The sequence below is a fragment of the Notechis scutatus genome, chromosome 2 (genome assembly GCF_049901735.1).
Source record: "Notechis scutatus isolate UNSWTSFEM ecotype Mainland chromosome 2, rNotScu1.2, whole genome shotgun sequence".
Taxonomy (NCBI): Eukaryota; Metazoa; Chordata; class Lepidosauria; order Squamata; family Elapidae; genus Notechis; species Notechis scutatus.
Genome location: NC_142010.1, coordinates 11,108,465 through 11,130,733, shown reverse-complemented (window position 1 = coordinate 11,130,733; position 22,269 = coordinate 11,108,465). Strand labels below are relative to the sequence as shown.

At 47.2% G+C, this 22,269-nt stretch overlaps 1 protein-coding gene across 2 annotated transcripts in view; it reads right to left on the bottom strand.

The window, feature by feature from the left end:
- Nucleotides 1-22,269, bottom strand: part of LOC113428961 (uncharacterized) — a 103,081-nt gene that overhangs the window by 60,038 nt on the left and 20,774 nt on the right. The window contains exon 4 of one of the 2 annotated variants that reach the window (XR_015747066.1): nucleotides 21,193-22,210. Coding sequence is in view for 1 of the 2 variants with exons in the window: in XM_087953157.1 (XP_087809283.1) it covers nucleotides 21,579-22,210 (632 nt within the window). In the remaining variant the exon portion in view is untranslated. Of the gene's footprint in view, nucleotides 1-20,523; nucleotides 22,211-22,269 lie in introns of those variants that run through there. The other variant, XM_087953157.1, reaches the window with a different exon arrangement.

Below are 22,269 nucleotides of genomic sequence, written 5' to 3'. Positions count from 1 at the left end.
GGAATGGAAGGATTGTCCCGTCAGAGCTGAAGAAGCATCTTGGATGAGAAGCAGAACCTCTTCAAAAGAAACAAAACAAAACCCAGTTGCTTCCTAAAAAAGCAACTTTGGGACAACTGTGACCTGGATGACTTGAGAATCTCTACAGACTTTTAGCTTAACGTTTCTCGATTCTTGGCAGCCTGAAGACATGTGGACTTTAACACCCAGAATTCCCCAGTGGGCTCCTTTAATGTCCTACCTTTTCCCAACGGATCGTTTGATCACGTACCATCAAGGTGGTGTCAACTCTTAAGCAACCACATAGATTTTCTTCCTCTCTTTTTCCTGGTGAGCCATTTGTCCAAAATGATATAGGGCTGCGGTCACCAAACGGTGGGCCGGGGACCACTGGGGGTCCGTGAAAATTTTTTGGTGGTCTGCAGAGAAATGTCATCTCCATAGCACCCCTCCCCCAAAGCAATTAATGCAGGCTGCATGGGAACACAAGGCTGCACTGCCCACATGGCCCGTGGGAACACAAGGCTTGCGTCGCTTGCATTGAGAACAACACGAGGTAGTGAGGGGAGGGGGGAAAGGGCAGAGGGGGCGAGCTTGCCCCACTCACTCCACATGCCTCACTTGGCCACCGAGCTGCTTCTTTCTGCTTCTTCTGCTTTTGGCTTCACGCAAGGAAAGCAGCAAAAGTCTTTCTTGCTCTCCCCAAACTCTGCCAGAAATGAGTCTTCAGGACCCTGCAAGGCATCCTGCTCCAAGAGGCTGTGCCAGCAAAGACTCATTTCTGGTGGAGTTTGTGAGAGAGAAAGAAAGACTTCTGCTGCTTCTGCTGTTTTCCTTGCATGAAGCCAAAAGTCTCTCTCTCTCTCTCTCTCTCTCTCTCTCTCTCTCTCTCTCCCCCTGAGAACGGAGCTGGAGACAGTATCCTGTGATCCCAAATAAAGAAGGATCAATCCGTAGGAAAATGGGGTGGGGAATTTTCCTGCAGACTGTTGGGGGGATTTTTCCAGGGTCTCTGGTCTGTGGGATTTAAAATGATGAGTTTGGTGGTCCCTGAGGTCCAAAAATTTGGCAAGCCCTGTTACAGAGGACCATTTCTTGCCGGTCACATCTACCCAACCCATTAGAGCAGGGAGGCAGGGAATGTTGCGGGTCCCATCCCTAAGGGAGATACACCTGATGGGACCCAGAAGAAGGGCTTTCTCCGTGGTGGCTCCCTCCCTCTGGAACATCAATCCCCCACCTCTAACACTCTTTTGGAAGGCGCTGAAGACCTGGTTCTGCCAGCGGGCCTGGGGAACCCAGAGCAGGATGGACCCCATCAAATGGCTCGTGTGCTCTGCTGTCGTTGGGGCAGGGGTTAGGAGTTTGGGGGGTGATTCTTAATTTATTTTTCCCAGATGTTGTTCTATTGTACTTTATTAATTGATTCGATTCTTTTTTGTTAGTTTTTATTGGGTTTCTTTTTGTTTTAAATATGGTTTTACATTCTGTAAGCCTCCTTGAGTCGCCCTGGGAGAATAGGCGGCCATATAAAAATCAATCAATCAATCAATCAAATAAATAAATATCTGGTTTTGATTACCACATTGCAAAAAAAAAAAAAAAGGTGTTGAGATTTTGGGAAAAGTGCAGAGAAGAGCAACTAAGACAATTAAAGGCCTGGAGACTAAAACATATAAAGAAGTTGCAGAATTTGGGTTTGGCTAGTCTAGTGAAAAGTAGGACCAGAGGTGACATGATAGCAATGTCCCAATTTTGAGGGGCCACCACAAAGAAGAGGGGGAGTCCACTTCATTTTCCAAAGCACCTGAAGGTAGGGAGAAGAAACAATGGATGGAAACTGATCAAGGAAAGAAGCAACCTAAAAATAAGGAGAAATTTCCTCACAGAACAATTTACCAGTGAAAATTGCCTTGCCTTGAGAAGTGGTAGATGCTTCATCACCTTTATATTTTTAAGAAGAAACTGGACAGCCCCTTGTCTGAAATAGTGCAAATGTCAGGTTTCCAAGTGATGAAATCCATTTAAAAAGAAAAGAACAAAGTCCATCTTCAGAAAAGATTCATTTTATTTAGGAAAGCATCAAATTGGCAAAGTCCGTGGTCATTCCGGATCTGACCCAACCCGGAATTAGCCCACAATATCAGAAGTTAGAAACAACCCCCAAAAGTCACATTCTCCAATACAAGCAATTCAACGTTGCTTGATGTCATAAATCTCCACCTCAAGGGGCCCAAACACAGACAGCTCATTTCCCACGGGAAGAAGAATCACCTAGCCTAAACAACTCTATCTCTACTCCTCCCCACCCTTAGGAATGTGGCAAACCTGAAACCCTTTCCCCCGTGACTGCCACCGAGAGAGTAAGAAAAAGAATATATAGATAGACTAACTAAAATGGCTACACTTATGTCAATTTCAGGCTTGACAACAAGGTCTCCTAGGTTGAGTGGAGGGTTGGACTAGAAGACCTCCGAGGTTCCTTCCAACTCTATTCTCATTTATATGGCTCAATCCAATATCAATCAGAAACCAGAAACCAATATGCTTTGAGCAGATAACGTGTGACTGTGGAGAGACACAGAGCCTAGACCATCTGCTGGTATGTACTGATTGTCAGGATTGCAGCGATCGCCCTAACTACAATAATGAGCCAAACTTCAAAAAACTTCAAAAGATTTATTAGGAGCGACATACTGGCATGACCTGTATGAAGCCAACTCTGGCATATGTAACTTACAGTCACCTGTGACCCTGTTTCCCCCCCTCCCCCCTGGGCGTGTCATAAATCAGATTCTCCAATTAAGCATGTTCACCGGGCTGGGTATCATCAATCACATTCTCCAGTAAAGGAATTTCCTGGCAAAAGCTCTAGTAGCTTAGGTACAATCTTTTTGAGATAAGGTTGGAATGTGCTTCTGAATTCAGGGTCCCCCTGTCTCCCCCGTTTTCAAGTTGCCATGAGAAAATGGGGGGCAGCTTTCTCATGGCAACTTGGAAACAAGCATAGGAATGTTTTACAAGTTGACACCGATAATGACTTATTTTTGGCCAACAACAAAGCCAAGTAGGTGGCTTCCTTCTGGCAGTTTAAAGTTTGGTCTAGACACAGAAGAAGAATGAGACAATCTGTTCTGGCCCAAACCTTGTTCCAAGAAAACAAACACGAAACAGAGGTAACAGCAAAACCATTTTTTTAAAATGATTCTTTACAAATTCCGTTCCTTCACGGTTAAAAGCCTGTTTCAAACTAATTGTCTCTGATAAGAACGAGCCTTGCCAAGGTTGTGCAAGGCTGCCAAGAACACTAGATAAAGTTGCCAAGAAATATTTCGAGCACCAAGAGTCTCCAACAGAAACTAAGAGAGTCCGAACGTCCACAACACTTGAGTGTGAAAACTTATTTGCTTCCTGCAAAGAACTCCGGTTTCTCAGCTGGCTTTTATCTCTTAAGGGAGGGGCATTTCCTTGCAGCCTTACTCCCGAGTTGCCCATGCTGCTGCAGCTGCTCTTTCCTTCAAGCACCCTGCGCGCACGAGCACTGGGCACAGGCTCCTCTGGGTCCTCTTCTGCCAGCCTCCACAATCTCTGAAGGCAGCATTTTACTCCCTGATGGTCCTGGCTCCATCCCTGCATCACACGCAGGCTCCTCATCTGAGTCCTCGCTCTCCCAGACCTCAGCCATCTGCACCTGCTGCCGGCAAACCACAACACAAATCACCTCTTGATTTATAGGGTTTATTTGACTACAAAGATCTATCCCCTGCAGTGTGATACTGGCAGTAGGTAATAGCATCGGCTGACTGTAATAGGCTGGGCTCATGAACATGCATAATGCATAACCTTATGTAGCCTTATGAAATATTGAATAGAATACTATCACTGTATACACATTTAGACTAGGTGAAACCAGGCTCAACAGCAGTAACTGCGAGAGGGATCTTGGAGTCTTAGTGGACAACCAACTAAATAGGAGTCAGCAGTTTGCAGCAGCAGCAGCCAAAAAAGCCAATGCAATCCTAAATTGCATTAACAGAGGGATACAATCAAGATCAAGGGAGGTACTAATACCACTCTAAAGCCTTGGTAAGACCACACCTAGAGTACTGCATCCAGTTTTGGTCACCACACTGTAAAAAAGATGTTGAGACTCCAGAAAAAGTGCAAAGAAGAGCAACCAGGACGATACGGGGACTGGAGACTAAAACATATGAAGGACGGTTACAGGAACTGGGCCTGGCTAGTCTAGGGAAGAGAAGGACCAGGGGAGACATGATGATCTGTTATCTGTATACTATGGCTGAAGGCTAGGCGGGAGAACTTAAAGATCATTTTGAAATGGAAAACTTTCCATTTTCCCTCCCCTTTTCACAACCCTGTAACGCCTTTATTGGCGTGGAATCCAGGCAACTGAATTGAGCTGAGTATTTACTGGCCAGATGCCTTTCCTGGCGCCTCTTACGTCAGGAAGTTTGCCGCTGATATTTTCTTTTTGTGCCCTGATAAAACATCCGTCACCGCCTGGGATTGAACTCTCAACCTTTCGAGTGGGAGGCGAGCGTCTTCACTGCACCGCTCAAACGGACCACTTCCATACAGTTGATAAAAACAATGTGGGGATATATCCATTAATTCACCAAGAGCCAAGGTCTAATCAAGGAGGATTTTATCTCTTGCAGCCTCGTAGTTCATTGAGACAGGTTGTCCTTCCGGAGGCCTCTGAAGTCAGATGGAGAAAGCACCTGGGAGCGATATTTGCAGAGGTGGGTATTCAGCAGGTTCTGACCAGTTCTGGAGAACCAGTAGCTGAAGTTGGGAGTAGTTTGGAGAACCAATGTCAGCCTTCAAGATCTTCTGCTATTGCTTTGCATCTTTCGGCTGCCATAAGTAACGGGGGGAGGAGAGGGGATAAGTATGGGAAGCGAGCTGGAGGTGGTACAAACTAGCATTGTATAAAATGAGGAGGGGGGAGAGTGCATTCTTGCTTAGGTTTCTATTCCTTGCTTAGCTTTCTCTTCTCTGCGCAGCTGCAAACCTTTATCAAAGTATGCCAAGGTCAACGGACAGAGGCCTCATCACCACCTGAAGATGCCCACATGATGTTCTTCACAACTTTTAATTGGAAGACTCATTTGAACTATTGGGGGTGGGAACGCTTCCATCACTTCGTATATGTGATTTACGCGCCTATTTCCTGAGATTCAGAATCTTCGCGTTGCTACCACTTGGTTTCCAGTAAAAGATATCTTTTCTCTAATTAAAAGAGTCTAAGTCAGGGGCGGGCAAACTACGGCCCGCGGGCCACATCCAGCCCGTTGGTCTTTTTAATCCGGCCCGCCGAAGATTGGTACAGAATTAAGGCTTGATGTGAATGATTGAATGATTGCATTCATTTGATTTTGACTTGTGATGACAGGCATTTCGACACCAGGTGGCTCATTAGGCGCAGTGACTTGATTTTGCGGAGCCCGAGCCATTTCCAATTATCGCTTTTCTTCTACTGGTCAGATCAGAACCCATCTGCAGCAATGTCAAAGAAAAGAAAAGTCGACAGTGAGTGCCGGGTGTTTAATAAAGAATGGACGCCTAAATACTTTTTTTACTGAAGTCCAGTCAAAGGCTATATGACTTATTTGCCAAGAAACCGTTGCGGTTTTAAAAGAATACAACATCAGCCGTCACTTTTCCACCAAGCATGCTAATTACGCCAGCAACCTTTCAACGCAAGAACGTACGGCTGCCGCTCATAGGTTGGTAGCTAGCTTGCAGGCTCAGCAAAACACCTTTATCCGAGCAACTTCCATCCAAGAAGCAAGCACGAAGACAAGTCATTTACTGGCATTCAAACTAGCAAAAGCCAGCAAGCCTTTCTCCGAAGGGGAGTTTCTTAAAGAGTGCATGGTAGAGGCAGCAAGTATTTTATGTCCTGAGACCCGGCCCGTCTGTCAAATTTTAAACGTCAATGAGGCCCCCAAGCCAAAAAGTTTGCCCACCCCTGGTCTAAGTATTTCTTTCTTGGATTTTGAATGGAGCACCAGCTGACATTCAGCAAATCCCACTTCTGACTGGCTCTGCCCCATCTATTCTCTGCCTCCCGAGTCCCAGCTGATCGGCTGGGTCTTCTTTGGTTGCCCTGCACAGGACAACGGAGCTGGTTAGTGGGGTTGGGAGGGAATGGAGATGTTACAGTATCCTTCCTCTGCCATGCCCACTAAGCCACGCCCACCAAACCACGCCCACAGAACTGGTAGTGGGGAAAAAAACTGAATCCCACCACTGGATATTTGGAATAGTCTTCCAAGGGAGAACTGAACACTAGAGTGCCTGCCATGTGTAGGAAGGGCAGGGAAGAAGTATGTGATTGGACCCCAAAAAAGTTGACAGAAGCAAAATGGTCTTTTTTTTATTCATTTTGACATTGTTATTTAATGTATGGCAGTAGTAAATTAGCCAGGATATTACAGTGGTCGTCTAATGGTTGTTTGGCTGCCAAAGAATGCTAGCAGGAAGTGGGCTTGGCTAGTCTAGTGAAGAGAAGGACCAGGGGAGGCAGGATAGCAGTCTTCCAATATTTGAGGGGGCTGCCACAGGGAGGAAGGGGCCAAGCTATTTTCTAAAGCACCCGAAGGCCAGACAAGGAATAATGGATGGAAGCTGAACAAGGAGAGATTCAACCTGGAAATAAGGAGAAACTTTCTGACATGAGAACAATCAACCCATGGAACAGACGTTGCCTTTGGAAGTTGTGGGAGCATCATCACTTGAGACTTTCAAGAAGAGATTGGACTGCCTTTTGTCAGAAATGGTGTAGGGTCTTCTGCTTGGGCAGGGGGTTGGACTAGATGACCTACAAGGTCCCTTCCAACTCTTGATTATCTGTTAATCTGTTAGTCCGTTTAGTTCCCACTCATGCGCTACCCAGGATGCCCCACAGGGGGCAAACTAGATCCACACCAGAAAGACAAGCGGCATCCTGTGGCATCATCCGGGGCCATTTCTCGTCACCCGTTGCCTCGCAGTGGGGCATCCAGCTCTGGCAGACGTCTGACCGCAACAAACCCTACCATGTTTCCCCACTGAAGTGGTACTAATTTATCTACTCGCAGGTTGCCGCTTTCAAACTGTTAAGTGGGCAGAAGCTGAGGCAAATGACGGGAGATTCATTCTGTCATGCAGTGCTAGGACTCGAACCGCTGGAGCAGAGACTGGCTCCAGGGTCTTTAAACCACTGAGCCACTGTGCCTATTTCGACAGGTAGAACCCCATGGGCCGGTCCTTACATGCCTTTCTGTGTTGGCAGTCCGGAGGAGGGAGAGATAGGAGCCGTTATTCATACATGGGCATATGTAACAGGGCCGCCAGCGCGCACATGATGTAAATGGGACAAGCATGCACAATGCTCGCAATGCTAGCGCCCGCAGAATGTTTGTGGTGACGCTACGGTGATCGGGAATGCATGCATGCACACACGCACACACACCTGTCATGCCCCTGGTGGAGACTGACTCTGAGGAAGAGGAGGAACAGCCAACAGGGAATGGAAGTGTGGCTCCAGAGGTTGTGGAGGAGGCTGGGGAAGGGCAGAGGCCGGCTGAGCAGTCAGAGGAGGACCCAGGCCCATTCCCTCCCCGTCCTAGGGCACACAGGGAGGAGAGGATCAGGGGATAATGTGGTCTACTCTGGAGGAGAGGGCCATGATCCCCTTCATGGGTTGCAGGTGTGAGATCTGCATAAGAGTTTGGACCTGCGTGCTAACAGACGCTGGAGACAAATTAGTGTTTTATTCTTAAAGAAGGTTTATCTTGGTTGGCGTTCTTCCAACGGACTGTCCCTGGTTGTTATCTTCCTGAAGTTGGCAATTATTTATCCTGGTCTGTCAAGGAACTTTATTCAATGCGGTTTGTTTTTGGTTTTTTGCTTCGTTATCGGCTCTTTGAATGTGAACTGTGTTTCTTTCCTTTGAAATGTGACTTTGAAAATAGTTTACTCCTCCACTGGGAACAATTAAAACAGTGAAGCCAAGTTGAAGGCATCAAAAGGACTTTTAGTTACGTTTTGGTTTGTGTTATGTTTCTGATATACTCTGGGTCATCACACACACCCATGCACTGGCCAGCCACTCACACAGCCCAATGGTTAACACGCCACAGTCCAGAAGTGGTAGGTTGGGGACCGCTAGACCACCCCCAACCCGGCCGGGGCACGCCGGTCGAACAGTCCACCCGCGGGCTGCGCCCTTTGAGACACCCGTGAGCCTCCCCCCCCGGTGCCCCACTGGCGCTCAGGCGCCGCCGAGCTTTCCGGGAAAGCCATTTCCCCCCGCAGCTCACCGAACACGCCTCCTTGCTCCGTGGGTCACCGCCTTTCCAGCCCAGCGACGGCCCGCCCCAGCGACGCCCAAGTTGGGGATCACTGCCTTAGACTATCTTAATGGGTGGGGGTGGAGGGGTTAAGGGCGGGGGATCTGCCCTTGAACCCCTGGCCTTTAGTCGCTGTGCGAACACCAGCGCCTGCTCATTAGAACGTGTCTCCAAGCCTGATTTGAATGTTCACTTATATTCCGCTTCGCTCGCAGCTTGACAAAAGAATCGGGTGGTGGGGGAGGATTGGAATGTCAGTTCTCTGGAAACACTGTTCTCCCTTCAAGGACACCCCCAGCAGATGCCACAGCGGGGCCAACCGGTTCCCATAACGAAATGAACTGAAGTGATTGGTGGACGTAATACATTTGTGGGTGGCTCATGGAGAAAAGGGGTGCATAAGCGCACCTACGTGCCTACCGTCCCTGTCCTATTTCTCTTATTCTTCTTTTATTTTTCTTATATGTAGCCATTTCATGTATTCACAACTATGTATTCACTTATACTTATTATCTTGTAAACAATTGGCAAATCAAATAAATAAATAAATAAATAAATAAAACTCTGCCGCGTCTCAGCCGATCTTCTGGGTCCTGAAGATTTGCTTGAATAAACAAACCACCTCTCCTTTGTAACGTGGTTACAATATTGCTTTATTCACACACAATCACCCTCCTCCGGCAAGAACAGCATCCGCCTGACTCTAATTGCCCCTCGCTTCTTTAATCCTGGTCTGTCATCACCCTACCTATCCTCCCCCCTCCCGATCTACTAGCCACCTGTCTTCCTCTCTCACCCCGGATCCGTACAGCTACCATCACCATGTGCTCCCCCTCACTGTCCCATCGGTGTGCACCGGGCCACCCCCTCCCAATCCCAGGCAGTCCACAGGTGGTCTGTCAGGTTGCTGAGCCACGGTCTCTTGCCATCTGAACTTTCGAAGCTGCAGCGGCTGGCGCGCAAAAGCAGTTCCAAGGGTTCGGACCTGCAGCAGCTGGCACGTAACCTTTGGCTCATCAGGTCGGCTCCTTTAGTTCAGAATTGCAACGGCAGATGCATGACGGATCCTCTGACAAGTTCGCCTCCGACAGCGTGCTTTGCCATGGGAAGCCGAGCTGCTTTCGCTTCTTCTGTGCAACGTCAACTCATAAAACATTTTGTATACACGTTTTATAGTTATCAAAAGAAAGAAGGGGAGAGGGGGAGTTTCAAAGAACAGGTGGAATCGAAAGTACATTCCATTCATATTTTCTTCGAAGACTGATTAGATGACTGAAGCTTCTGCCATGCAAAAATCTAATTGGAGAGCATGATTGATGACTCTTGGCTATGGATGTGTTTTGTTGGATGATACACCCAGAGGGGTGGGGGGGAAAAGCAGGATCAAGGATGGCAGTGAATTACGTATCTCAGAGTCGGCTATGCCCAGGCTAATGCCGGCATGTTAACTTCTAATAAAGCCTTTGAAGTTTTGGGAGTTTGGCTCGAGGCTCATGATTTAATTGGAGTAGCTGCTGGAATCCTGAGAGTGGATTTAATTCAGTAAAGTTTGCACTCTTGGTAAAACAATATCCCAAGGAGTTTCTTTTTCTGGATTCTCCAACTGGACAGTCGACACACAGCAGTAACCACCATCTGGATTTTTTCACCCGCTCTTCCGCGCCCCCCCTGCCTCCGTGGCAACTAAGGGACACGGGTTGAGTCGCAGCCAAGGAACAAGACAGCACGATCCACGCTTGAATTAATTTAAATTTTATTTAAAAGTTCATTTATTGAATATTCATTATTAAAAGTTCACTTACTGGATATTATTACTTTCTGTACATTTCCCAAACGGTTTTAAAAAATTACTATTCGATGGGTGTTTCGCTACAGTATCTGCCCAACTCATAAAATCCTGATGATCTCTTTGGAAGGAAGGATTCCAAATCTAGAGCTAGACTGTAGCTCTCTTAGGACTGATGTCCAAAAAAAAAAAAAAGTCACGGAGTAGGGAAAAGAGGGGAAACAGAGCATCTCCAATGATCAAGGGACAGGAAGATCTCCCCAGATACAAAAGGAGTAACCAATCAGATGCCCCTTCATCATTTTGAGATGCAGCTCTGGCAAATTTCTAAGAGCAGCTTCTCAACGTAAATCAAGGATGCCCTAACTAGACAATAAACATCATTATTTCTACTTCGTTGTATCTAGTCCTCCTATTCTGACCTAGACCTCCCAAGATCATGAGGCAGACTTCCTCATCCTGATAAAAAACCCATTTTTTATATAGGAAAGTGAATTCCCCTCCAGCAGGAAGAGTCCCGGCAAACAGTCTTTCATAAGATTTCACAACTACAGACCTTTTATCACGCTTGGAGAGTCGCCAGGCCGTTATCTTCCAAACGCCACGCTGTAGCAGCAATGACTTGGCAAGAAGTCAGGAACAGATCTTCAATCTTAATGAATGGAACTAATTGTCTCCTGCAAACACCACGCCCCTTTCGCTCCTCTTTTATTCCCTAGGGGAGGGGCCATTCACCGTCCACTGAAGCCTTTACTCCCGAGTCGACCCTTGTTCCTTAACTGTTCCCTTCCCCGGGCAGCTCTGTGCATGTGCACACTGGGAACAGGCTCCAGCTGTTCTTCTGCCCCACTGATCTCCGACTCCAAAGGCAGCTGATAACTGTCAGATAGCACTATCTCTGCCTTCGACGCAGAGCACTTGTCAGAACATTAGACTCCAGGATTGGCCCACGTTCCTCCCCAACCTCCTTACTGTCCGAGTCTGCCACCAGCTGCTGGGCCACAACACTTTCTTCATCTCCTTGGTCAGCCAATTCCTTTCTGCAGGTAGTCCTTGACTTATGACTGGTCGCTTAATGGGCGTCCAAAGTTACGACGGACCTGCGTTGGGGGTATTTACTACCTAGATTCAAAGATACAATAGTCACTCCTCCCATGGTCACCCAATCACACTGCGAGCATTTGGCAACCGGGCCATGTTTACAGCTATTAGCGGGGCCCTGTGGTCACGTGACCAGCATTTATTTCTGGCTTCCATTAAAACGGCCCCATAACAAACTATCTGTTCATTGAATGGCCACCACCAAAAAGTTTGTAACGTCGTGACTTCCGGCCATAATGGGCAGACTCCATTACAGTCGTAACTCAAGGACTACCTGTATCTGATTATCAGTTTCCTCCCTTTTTATTAGCAGTCACACTGTTATGGAGCAGACTTGTGCAGGATTGACCAGTTGCGATGCTGCTTTCCAACGAGGAACATTTCTCAACTCTTTTGTAAGCCAACTAATCAGGAGAAAACTCACTTAGCTACAGAAACCTCAAGCGATAAGAGAATCCTTCAAGCACCATTAAAAATAAAATAAAATAAAATAAAATAAAAGGAAAAGGAAAAAAAAGAATTACTTTCATGTACAAATACCCAAACAATAATACACCACAAGAAAAGCCAATTCTTGCATTCATACCAGCCCTGGATGAAAGGAAGGAAGGAAGGAAGGAAGGAAGGAAGGAAGGAAGGAAGGAAAGAAGGAAGAAAGAAAAAAAGAAAGAAAGAAAGAAAGAAAGAAAGAAAGAAAGAAAGAAAGAAAGAAAGAAAGAAAGAAAGAAAGAAAGAAAGAAAGAGGAAATAACAAAGGGATTTATTCCGTGCTCCCATCTTCCAAAGAGTTCAGAGAAATAGCTTCTCCATTCATAAAATAGGAAGCTCCACTTAGCTATGGAATTAACCCATTTGTGGGGAATCACACAACTACACAAAGCGGTGGAGAGGATTTACACAACTTAAGTCACAAAAGATAAAGGAAGCAATAAAAGGAAGCAACTTTGCCATGGTTTATAAACTCAGTGATGCAGTTCTTCTCCTTCCCTATTCTCAGCGTTCAAATCTTCACAATGCCCCTAAGGGTAGGTCGGTCCAAGTATCAGATCCATGGATCTGCCATTCTTCAGTGGAAGAAAGAAAAAAAAAAAGGAGCGTTTGATACAAGTAATCCTTTTTGATGTAACCTGAATATCTGAATTCTTGTACTGAATCTGTATAACTTGCACATGATATACAACTGGGGGACTGGAGCCCAGATGCCTGGAAACCTGTCACCTCTTGGAGAGATAGCAAGAGGAGAAGGGGCCATAAAAATTCCAGCCTCGAAAGAAACTTCCTGGGAAACTTTTCTCAACTACAATCCCAGGAAAAAAAAGTGGGGTGGGGGGAATTAACATGTTGCTTCTTTGTATTGAGGAAATCCACACCGGACCAAGGGGAGGGCGTTCTAACTCCCTTTATCTAAGCTGCATGCCTGGAGGCATATTAGACCCTGCTTTGAATGTCACCTGGATCTTTTTCTTTTTCAGTAAAGAGATCCTGTTGAAATACCCAGCTTTCAAAAGTTCTGTGATGACCCTTATCGCAAACGTAATAAATTCCCAAACGTGAATAAATTTCCTTTAATGCCTCCAACTTGGCCTCACTGTTCAATTGTTCCCAGTTGGGAGATTAAAACTCTTTCCAAAATAGTCTCCAAAAGAAAGAAATACCGTCCAAACTGAAAGAACAGATAACGGAGAAATAAAAAAAACAACAAAACAAACTGAAGGAATTTCCACGACAGATCAGGATAATTAATTAAAAACTTCCAAGAAGATAACAAGGCACAGTCCCGTTGGAAGAATGCCAACCAAGATAAACCTCAGCCAGAAATAAAACATGCTTTGCTTCTAGCAATGCTGTTTTAAATGCCCCTCCTTTATACTATTCCCCCCAGCTGTAGCCAATGAGGGGGATCATGGCCACTTCCTCTCCCTTAAGCCACATTGTTCCCTTCTCCATTCCTCCCTGCATGCCCTAGGACGAAGAGGAGATGGGCCAACTGGCCTCTGCCCTTCCCCAGCCTCCTCCACAACCTCCGGAGCCACACTTCCACTCCTTCTCGGCTGTTCCTCCTCTCCCTCAGAGTCAGTCTCCAACAGGGGCATGACAAGTTCATTCTTATTGTCTGAAGGGGAGAGAGTCTGGGCCTTACACCAAGAGTCACCAATGGACCTGAGGGATATTCAAGGTTGCATTTTGATGGCCGTCGATAAAACTGTCCGGAAAACTAATGAGAGCTCACTGTGGGGGAAAACACACACCGCAGTGTATTTTTTAATTTTATTTTATTTTTATGAATAAGAGATTTGAACCCAGGATTCCCAGGTCCTCTGCTGAGCATAGAACCCCTTTCAGGGTAATTTTAGGTAGTCCTCGGTTTACAATCCTCCGTTTAATGACTGTTCGCATTGACAACAGTACTGGGGAAAAAAAGTGATTTATGACTTTTGAGGGGATCGATGACTGTTGCAGAAGCCCCAGAGTCACCTGATCAAAAACTTGGACCCTTAGCAACCAACTTGTATTTATGACAGGTTGCAGTGTTCTCGGGAGGGAGTCACATGATACCCTTTGGTAACCTCCTGAGGAGCAGTCAACGGGAGACCGTGTGGTTGACTTAACGACTGTTGGAATTCACTTAAACCACCCGTGACAGGAAAAGTCGCGTAATGGGGGACAAAACTCACTTTTAACTGTGTCGTTTAGCAACAGAAACGCTGCACTCGATTGCGGTTGTTAAAGTCGAGGACTACTGTTCTTGACCCAGCTCCCGAACACAACAAACCCTCTGTAGTGAAATAAATGTTCCTGTCAACTCCTAAAATATTTCTCTGGTCTTTTTAGAGTTGCAACAGAAAGGGAGGGGGGAGCAGTGCAAGCAGCTTGCAAAACCGAAAGTGCATTCCATAAATAGTTTTCAAGGATAGTAACTAGGTGAGCAAAGTTTCTGCCGCACAAAATTCTAACTGGAGATCATGACTGATGATTCTTGGCTATGGATGTGTCCCATTGGAGAATATGAATTACGATACACTCGGTGGGGGGGAGGAAAACCAGGATCAAGGGTGACAATGAATTATTGTCTCAGAGTTGGCTACACCCAGGCAGTGCTGGACATAACTCCCAATAAATCTTTTTGAAGTTTTGGAAGTTTAGCTCAAGACTCATGATTTAAAAGGTAGAGGGGTAACTGCCGGAATCCTGGCAGTTCCCTTTATTAGGAGCGCCAGCAGCCCTAGCAAAATCTCTCTCTCTCTCTCACAGCAGGCTAACAAGTCTGTCCAGCAGGGAGATGAATAGTTGTCTGCCAAACTGAATGATTACTGTCCCCTGCCTTTTATCCCCAGAGCTTAGGGCGGGGCTTCGCTAGCAGCAGTGGCTCTTCGGTCCCAAGGACCGCCCCATAGATTTCCACTGCTCTCCTCTCCTCTGCCTTCTGTGCAGCTGCTTGTCAGGCACTGGACCCAGCTGTTCCTTCTCTTCCTCATCAGCCAAACCTCCAGACCTGGGGGCTGTTGACTCTCCATTTCTGAGGGCTGATGGACGGCCCAGGCTCCACCACCCCCCTCTCTCTATCTCTCCGATCCCCACGCTCCTCTTCCTCAGCTGCTGGAGGGGGAGCCGGGCCGATGGGTCACAACAACTACCTGCAATCACCTGTCATGGTGCCTTATCCTTAAGCTTATTATGTGAAACAGGAAACTGCTCTGCATTAGATCCCACCATTAACAGACTAAAGCAGTGGTGGCTAACCTTTTTGGATTCCTGGGCCAAAAAGTTGTGAACGCGCTTACATGCTCGCGCTCGCCTGCCAGCACCCAGAAGTCCATGCCTGTCCCTCCGCCCCCCTACTCATGCGTGCGCAATCCCTCACTCCCCGCCACCGCCTCTTACCTGCACTGTGCCTCACAGCTGATTTTCGGCCTCCCAGAGGCTCGAGGAAGGCTTCTGCAGGCCCAAAACTATCCCCGTTTCATCACTTCCGGTATTTTCAGAAAAACAGGAAGTGACGAAACGGGGCTAGTTTTCGGCCTGCAAAACCTGCAGAAGCCTTCCTCAAGCCTGTGGGAGGCCAAAAAGGCCTCAAGCCAGCCGAAAATGCATGTGTGCCATAGGTTCGCCATTGCAGGACTAAAGGTAGTCCCTGACTTACAGCAGTTCACTTAGCGACTGTTCAAAGCTACACCGGCACCACCGAAAGAAGTGACTTATGACCGTGTCTCACGTAACGGTGGCAGCGTCTCCATGGTGACATGATCAAAATTCAGCCCCTTGACAACTGACTCATATTTATGACGGTTGCAGTGTCCTGGGGTTATTAACCACCCCTTTTGCGATCTTCCAACAAGCAAAGTCAACGCAGAAGCCTGATTCATTCAACGACCGTATGGCTAATTTAACAACGGCAGTAATTCACAGCAACCGTGGCAAGAAAAGTCCTAAAAAAGGGGCAAAAAACTAACTTAGCAACAGAAATGTTGGGCTCATTTGTGGTCGTAGGTTGAGGACTAAAAAACAAACAAACAAGATTAGACACTAAAAATAATCAGAATTATTTATTGCCGCCTCTCTAATAGGAGCCCGGAAGTCAACAGATATTGCTTGTGAAATAAGAATCCCAAAATGTCACTCAAATTGAGGAGTTAACCTCCTGTCAGTTAGGAAACTTAAAACGATCAGAAGTGCTTGAGTAACACAATGGCATTATCAACTCTCCCTCACACTGATGGTGTTACCCAGCCAGGTAATGAAACGTTCTGCAAGGAAACCAACCCCCAGGAAGAAAGCAGCAAGAATCCAACATATTGAATCTACCTGGAGAGGCCTACAACTATACACACACACACACACACACACACACACACACACACACACCCCTCACACACGCTCAGCTGTTTTAATACAGCACTAAAGGTCTACAACTCTGAGGGGAAAAGGGAAAGTTCCATCTTTGGTTCTTTGCACAAGCTAGAAAGGAATGTTTCCAACAAAACCGTTAAGTGTTAAATTGACAGCCACAAAGACACTGGGGTGTGTGTTCACACAAGGCATCAACTCAAAAGCAAACGAAACACAGGAGGCCTTGGTGCAGGGGTCCCCAACTTGGGTTGTTGGCTACCGGGCCCTGTGTGTGACTAGCCAGTGCGTGCATGTTTGCACACACACACACTCCCACTAGCGTCACCGCCAATGTTGCATGCACACTCACGACCCCGTTCGTGCAAGCACACGTGTGTCAAGGTGCCTGACTCCCACCCCCAGGGCCAGCAACCCAGAAAAGTTGGGGAACTCTGCCTTAATGCAAGGGGTCTTCGGGTTTATGACTTGGGGACTTCAACTCCCAGAATTCCTGAACTAACGTGACTGGAGGAGGAATTCTGGGAGTTTGAAGTCCACAAGTCTTAAAGCTGTCAAGTGTGAAGACCCATGATTTAAAACTCCAATGGAGTCTGGAGATTTAACAGATTAACAGAGCTGGAAGGGACCTCGTAGGCCATCTAGTCCAACCCCACCCCATCCAAGCATAAGAGATAAGCAGCTGGACAGCCGACTCTCCAGGAAGTGCTTTCCTGCACACTACAGAAGGTTGGATTAGATGACCTTTGCTGTCCCTTTCAGTTCTGCAGGTCTTTAACTGAATGGAAGTCTTAAAGCTGTGTTTCAAGCATGGCCATCTTAAGACTTGTGGACTTCAACTCCCAGAATTCTTGAGCTAACGTGACTGGAGGAGGAATTCTGGGAGATGAAGTCCACAAGTCTTAAAGCTGTGTTTCAAGCATGGCCATCTTAAGACTTGTGGACTTCAACTCCCAGAATTCCTGAGCTAACATGACTAGAGAAGGAAATCTGGGAGATGAAATCCACAAGTCTTAAAGCTGTGTTTCAAGCATGGCCATCTTAAGACTTGTGGACTTCAACTCCCAGAATTCTTGAGCTAACGTGACTGGAGAAGGAATTCTGGGAGATGAAGTCCACAAGTCTTAAAGCTGTGTTTCAAGCATGGCCATCTTAAGACTTGTGGACTTCAACTCCCAGAATTCCTGAGCTAACGTGACTGGAGAAGGAAATCTGGGAGATGAAGTCCACAAGTCTTAAAGCTGTGTTTCAAGCATGGCCACCTTAAGACTTGTGGACTTCAACTCCCAGAATTCCTGAGCTAACATGACTGGAGGAGGAATTCTGGGAGTTGAAGTCCCCAAGTCTTCAAGCTGTCAAGTTTGAAGACCCCTACCTCAGTGTGATAGGGTGAACCGGAGGGACAATTCCCTAGTGGTCACTGACTCCGTTCCAAAACAAACCAAGGCTGAGAGGGTCACATGGTACATCAAACCCAGTTAGTTTTATCCCTGAGTTCCAGAACTAACCCAACTACCTGAACTTCACACAGCCCACTGAACCCTGAATTAACTGCACATAGCTGGCCAGATAATCCCAATCTGGGAGGAGATTGTAAACAGGTAGTCCTCGATTTACAAACATTCGTTTAGTGGCCGTTCAAACAGTTCATTTAGTGACCACTCCAACAAATCCACGACTGTTTTTCACATTTTTTGACTGTTGGCAGCATCCCGTGATCAAAATTCAAACTGACTCGTATTTATGACCGTTGCAATGTTCCTGGGGTCAGGGGATCCCCTTTTATGGACCTCCTGCCAAGCAAAGTCAACGGGAGAAGCCAGATTGGCTTGAACCACCAAGTCACAAAGTTAAAAAAACTGCAGTGACTCATTTAACGACAGCGGCAAGAAAGGTCGTAAAAACAGGGCAACGTTCCCTTAAAACAAATCTTTCGCTTCAGCAACAGGAATTTGGGGCTTGGTTGTGGTCGAGGACTACCTGCAGGGTGGAATAGTTCGGGTTGCCCCCGAAAAAGGAAGCCGAGGAGCTGGGAACAAAGAAAGCTGAGGAGAATTTCAAGGATGGTGGAACTTATGGATAATACGTGAAGAGCCATCAGATTTTTCTGGAGCAGGGGTCTCCAACCTTGGCCACTTTTAAGACTTGTGGACTTCAACTCCCAGAATTCTCCAGTCAGCATAGCTTGTGGACTTCAAGTCCCAGAATTCTCCAGTCAGCATAGCTTGTGGACTTCAAACTTCCACAATTCTCTAGTCAGCATAGCTGGCTGAGGAATTCTGGGAGTTGAAGTCCACAAGTCTTAACGCGGCCAAGGTTGGAGACCCCCTGCTCTGGAGGGTGTGGATTCATTCAGGACTATAGAATGGAAGTCTACCGAAGGATATCCAAGCTTTTATGAGGAGGAATTTCTTGATCAGAAAAGCCACTAAACTAGGGGTCCCCAAACTGTGGGCAGAGACCCACTACTGGGCCACGGCCTATTGGTCACCAGGCCACGGGTGTAGCTGGCTGACGCGCGCACGCGTGTGCTTACAAACGTTGCAGGCTGTCAACTCGTAAATCATTCCTATGCTTGTTTCTGAGTTGCCTTAAGAAGGGGGGGGTAAAGACACGAGGGAGCAGTGCAGCAGATGAAGTCCAGGAGCACATTCCACATTTATCTTGTGGAGATTAGTCTAGGCCAGGGGTCCCCAACCACGGTCCGCGGACGGTACCGGTCCGTGGAACAAGTCCTACCGGGCCGCTGGCTTGCTGGCGCCGCCATCTTTTTGATGAAAAAGTGCTTCCGGTGAGGTTTTCGGGTAGAAAGCTCACCGGAAGCACTTTTCATCAAAAGATGGCGGCTCAGCGCTTCGTGAGCTTTTCCGGGTAGAAAGCCATTTCTACCGGAAAAGCTCACGAAGCGCTAGCGCCGCCATCTTTTTTGATGAAAAAGTGCTTCCGGTGAGGTCACCGGAAGCACTTTTTCATCAAAAAAAGATGGCGGCGCCCAGCTAATGCCGGTACCGGGCCGCGCCATAAAAAAGGTTGGGGATACCGGGCCGCGGCGTAAAAAAGGTTGGGGATCACTGGTCTAGGCTACTGGCTAGGCTGCCCCTCCCACAAAAATCCTTCATTGGAGAATGTGATTGATGACACCCAGCCCTGAGAATGGTTGGAGAATCTGATTTATGACACTCAAGGGGATGAGGGGAAAACAGGGTCAGAGGGGATAGTAAATTACGTGTCTCAGAGTTGGTTTCATACGGGTTAGTGCCGGACATGTTGCTCCTAATAAATTTTTTTGGATTCTTTTGAAGCTTAGCTCAAGGCTCATGATTTAATTTAGGGCAATCGTCGGAACCCTGACACAGGCGCTCGCAGCCCCACTCGTGCGGGCCCTTGAAGTCCCTTCAGGCGAGCATCACCGCGTGCGTCACCGGCGCTCGTGACTCTTCTCAATGCACGCAACTTAACTGTGGGCAAGGAAGGTTGCACAATGTGGCTCAACTCAACTTAACGCCTGTCTTGCTTAGCAAACGGATACTTGGGGCTATGGTGGTCGCACATCAAGAACCACCTGGAGTTTCCCCCGAGACTACAACAAGAGGGGACTTCTTGAAATCTCCACTGTTAACGACCTTGGTCTTGCCAACTACCGTGACGCCTGAAATGCCACATTCCCAGACTGCAGACCGAAAAAGCTGAGTTATTGTTGTGGGAACCATATTTTCGAGGGGTGGAAAAACGGAAATGATACAAATGGAAGCCTGTGGAGATTCTCAGTCATCCAGCTCATGGTTGTCCCGAAGATGCTTTTTCAAGAGGGAAGTGGATTTTCTTGTTTCGTTTTTTTGACGTTTCGCTTCTCATCCAAGAAATTTCTTCATTCAGCTCTGGCTGGATGGTGAGGAAATTAAGGATTTATACTCCTTGTAGACAAGCTGGTCCTTTGCATCCTTTTTAGAGAGTCGTTGAGACCACTTGGAATTCTATGTGTGTCCCGAGAGTCATGGAAGTGGAAGGATAAGACATCAAATATCTCCAGTCTACCCGACAGTCCTTTCATCGAGTCCAAAACAGCTTTGTCAACTCATAAAATATTTCTATAGTCTTTTTAGAGTTGCCAGCAGAAAGGGGGGGAGGAGCAGTGCGGCAGCTTGCAAACCGAAAATGCATTCCATAAATGCTTTCAAAGATAGTAACTAGGTGACTGAAGTTTCTGCTGTAGTGGGCCGCGGTGAGTCCCGTGGGCGTTGTTGGAGGGGCGCATACAGCTTCTTCTAGACAGGCTGCAACTTGGGTCAGGGGAGGGTGAGTAGGTGGGTCACCAGGTTGTCAGGATGGACGGCACAACCTACCATCGGATCCCCCGTTCTTGCCGTTTTTTTGCCCTCCACCCCACGGAAATCCCGGAAGGCGAGAGTAGAGGTAGAGTAGAGGTGGGGTAGGAGATTAGTTTCGCTTTTCAAAGTGACTCTTTTATTGCTTTTAAAATCAGGATTTAAAAAAAACAAAAAACAAATAAAAATGCAGACACGGTCAAAGGAAAAGAAACATACACAGAATGTACTTTTTTTTAAAATGAAAAGACGTGTAATGTCAACTCTTAAAATATGGTCTTTTTAGAGTTGCCAACAGAAAGGGAGGGGGGAGCAGTGCGGCAGCTTGGAAATCGAAAGTGCATTCCATAAATAGTTTTCAAAGAAAGGAACTAGGTGACTGAAGTTTCTGCCGCGCAAAATTCTAACTGGAGAGCATGACTGATGACTCTGGGCTAGGGATGTGTCCCATTGGAGAATATGAATTATGATACACCCAGGGGGTGGGGGGGAAAAACAGGGTCAAGGGTGACAATGAATGATGTGTCTCAGAGTCGGCTACACCCAAGTAGCACTGGCAATAATAAATCTTAATAAATCTTATCTTGAGCTAATAAATCTCCTAATAAATCTTATCTTGAGCTTTGACATTCAGGCTAGAGACTCATGATTTAAATGGGGGTCACTACTGGAGCCCTGACTGGCTTCACACCCATTTGCACCACTCAGGTGAACCCGACGATGTAGATAAACCTCCAAGAAGCCTCAACAGCTCTCTAAAAAGAATGCCAGCTACCTGCAAGGCGTAAAATCCTTCCGTTCCTCACCAACCAAAGATGAAGCAGCTTCTTGGACGAGAAGAAGAAAGTCCAGTTGTCTCTTGATTTAAAAAAAAGCATATTTGGGATACAAATGGAAGTAGTCTTTGGCCTCTTCAGAGTAGCATCCTAACCCAAGAAGAACTCCAAACCACGCCAAGTCAACCGAGGCCGCAGAAACCCACGCCTGGCATATCTATAGGCAGGAATGCTTTTGTGATTGTAGGTTTTGTCTCTGCCGCCCTAAATGGTGATTCTACTCTGTTTCTCATCAACCGGAGCGGGGGGGGGGGGTGTTGAATAATAATAATCATAATCAAAAGACACTGAAAAACGCTACCGGCCCATCCACAGGCAGCCTCTCTCAGTGGTGGTGCTTGATAAAGTTCGAGTTGTCACTGAACCTCTTCCCGCAGACCGAGCACTCGTAAGGCTTCTCGCCCGTGTGGATCCGCTTGTGGACGATGAAGTTGGAGTAGTCATTGAAGCGCTTGCCACAATCCAGGCACTTGTAGGGTTTCTCGCCCGTGTGGATGCGCTTGTGGCGGGTGAGGCTCGAGCCGGTGTTGAAGCCCTTCCCGCAGTAAGAGCACTTGTACGGCTTCTCACCTGTGTGGACCCGCTGGTGGATGAGGAAGGCGGCCCGGCTGACGAAGCTCTTCCCGCACTCAGAGCAGTTGTACCACTGGTCGCCTGAGTGGGTCCGCTCGTGGGCGATAAGGTTGGAACGGCGGCGGAAGACCTTGCGGCAAATCAGGCAGGTGTTGTCCGGCTCGCTGGGGAAGAGGCTGGGCTGCAGGACGCTCTCGTCCAAGTCCTCGTAGGTCCCCTGGGAATTGATGAATTTGCCCTCCGCCTTCTCCTCGCTGTTCCAGTAGAGGGTTTCGGAAGCTTCTCCCGGATTGGGAGAACAGGAGACGCCGGGCTGGCCTCTACCGGACCACTCCCAACCTGATTCTCGGTCCTCGCTGTCTTCCTCGCAGAACTCCTCCTCATCTACATAAATGGATAGAAAAATCCATATACATTGAATCAATCAATCAATCTGCTGGCAT